The sequence below is a fragment of the Cyprinodon variegatus genome, unplaced genomic scaffold, assembly GCF_000732505.1.
Source record: "Cyprinodon variegatus isolate N-32 unplaced genomic scaffold, C_variegatus-1.0 Scaffold1095, whole genome shotgun sequence".
In the NCBI taxonomy this organism is placed as follows: domain Eukaryota; kingdom Metazoa; phylum Chordata; class Actinopteri; order Cyprinodontiformes; family Cyprinodontidae; genus Cyprinodon; species Cyprinodon variegatus.
This window is the reverse complement of record NW_015151548.1, coordinates 230730-232715: the sequence shown is the minus strand read 5'-3', so window position 1 is coordinate 232715 and position 1986 is coordinate 230730. Positions and strand designations below refer to the sequence as shown.

Sequence of the window (1986 nt, the reverse complement as noted above, 5' to 3'; positions counted from 1 at the left end):
ATGACATGTGTTGTGAATTGGCACTTTAGAAATAAACTGAATAGAATTTTAGTCACTAATATCTTTAATGTGGAGAATCTACATACTTTGACGAGTATTTGTCCTTCATTTATTGCTACAGCAGTAAGCACTAGCTGAGGTTATTTCCATACCTTAGAAAAAGGTCCAGCAAATCTCCAGAGTCCATTAAAGCCAAAGCCTGAGAAAAGAAGATCATTAAGAGATAGGAAGCCATTAGGAGGAGGTGAAAGCTCCACTTTACTACAGATGGCATCATCTCAAAGTGCAAAGCAGAAAAGACGTCATACTTTGTAAATATGAGGGCTGGTACTGAGGAGGGGACTCCTCGTGGTACACCACGCTCTGCACAATCCCATGCACAGGGTTCAGGAGGTTGATGTCTTGGCACATGGACAGCACCGTGTTGATTTTGGAGTCCAACAGGTTATAGCTGAGGAGAAAACATAGAAACAGACTGAAAACCTGAGCTGCAGCCAAACATGGGGCTTATGGCACATCCACAGACGAAGAGTTATACTTCAAAAAAGGTTGGTAGCGTTCATATTATCACTTTAGACAGGAATATATTAGGCCAGGAAAGGGAAGATAATGGGCTTTTAGAAAGAAGAATTGGAGGAATAAGAACTTTAAAGAAATACAGCAGAATCCTGCAGATAAACAACGGGTCAGAACATGTTAGTTTGATCCAGCTCATTTCTTCTCTATATGTAAAGAGAAGCTGCATTACAAGCAGGCTTTCTTTGAAGGCCTAATGAACAGTGAGCAACATGAATAAATATATTTTTGTTTAATAGCAATTGTTCTTACTAAGAAAGATGCTAAAATCCTCCTTTTTATGGACTCAAGTGTCCTTAAATTAGAGAATACCAAACTAGTTTACTTGGAGTATCTTAGGGTCTGGATGGGAGGCGAGTCAAGTGTTTCTGATTTCTAAGCCTTCTTATGAGGAGGACATTATGCAGACACATTCATGCTCAGAAATGGGCTGTGACTAATGGACTAATGGAGCTCATGAGGAGGAAACCCAGAGGTTTGATTTTGACAAGTTGGTCTCTGGATGGTCTGCTATGGTTCTCCATGACGTTCGAAACATGTTTCTCTGGAGTCTCAGAACCATAGAAATGGTTTCATAAACAGATGAAGGGCGACAGCTTTTTTTTTTTTTTTTAAAGATCTTTAGTGTATTTTAAGTAGTCTGATAGGTGAATACTTGGAGGTCAGCCTAGGTTTGGCCAGTTGATGTTTTTCAGTGCTTAGTCCTGTTTTCCTCCTAGACTTATCTCTGGGCTCAGCTTTTACTGTGACGAACTGGATGTTCTCTCATCTCTTTTGACATTAAAACTGGCTCAGGACTCGTCTGTTTAACCGTTTCTTTCCCGGACAGAGACACCTGTTTACTGTTACCTTTTCTAACATGAGGTATCTATAGATCATTGTGTTTTTTGTTCCTCTGCTTCTGTCTCCTTGAACCTCCAGAGTTTTTCCTATCCACTGTCGCTGCATGCATGCTTGGTGTTTACTGCAGAGGCAGTGGCCGTTTTTCAACATGTGTACTTGTGCGTTCTCATGTGCTCCTAAAACATCATCATCTTCAGCCCCAGCACTATCCCTATTCACAACAACTTAAGACAGAGAACAGACAAAAGCTGTGTCCGAACGTCTGGCCTCATCCCTCAATCACTATATAGAGCAGGGACTATATAGTGGACTTTATAGTGAACTCAGTTAACTAATGGTTTGGACAGATGATCACTACTTTTCACTACCTGTAGGTCACGTAGCTGAGCCTCCCCGCATGGTGCCTGCGCAATCCTTGTTATTTGTCACCGCTGTCGAGTAGCGACAGACATTTTCAGATGGTTTGAGGTTAGGGGTGTGCAAAATAATCGTCATGATGATGCATCGTGATTGTAATTTTTGTGATCTACTGCATCGATTCTTGATGCCAAGTATCGATTATTAATT

At 41.0% G+C, this 1986-nt stretch overlaps 1 protein-coding gene across 3 annotated transcripts in view; it reads right to left on the bottom strand.

The window, feature by feature from the left end:
- The window catches only part of nf1 (neurofibromin 1), a 136404-nt gene that overhangs the window by 6379 nt on the left and 128039 nt on the right, over positions 1 to 1986 (bottom strand). For all 3 annotated transcript variants that reach the window (XM_015400359.1, XM_015400358.1, XM_015400361.1), the window contains 2 exons: positions 309 to 451; positions 153 to 199 (listed from right to left, as the gene is read on the bottom strand). In XM_015400359.1, coding sequence (XP_015255845.1) covers positions 153 to 199; positions 309 to 451 — 190 coding nt within the window. The remainder of the gene's footprint in view (positions 1 to 152; positions 200 to 308; positions 452 to 1986) is intronic.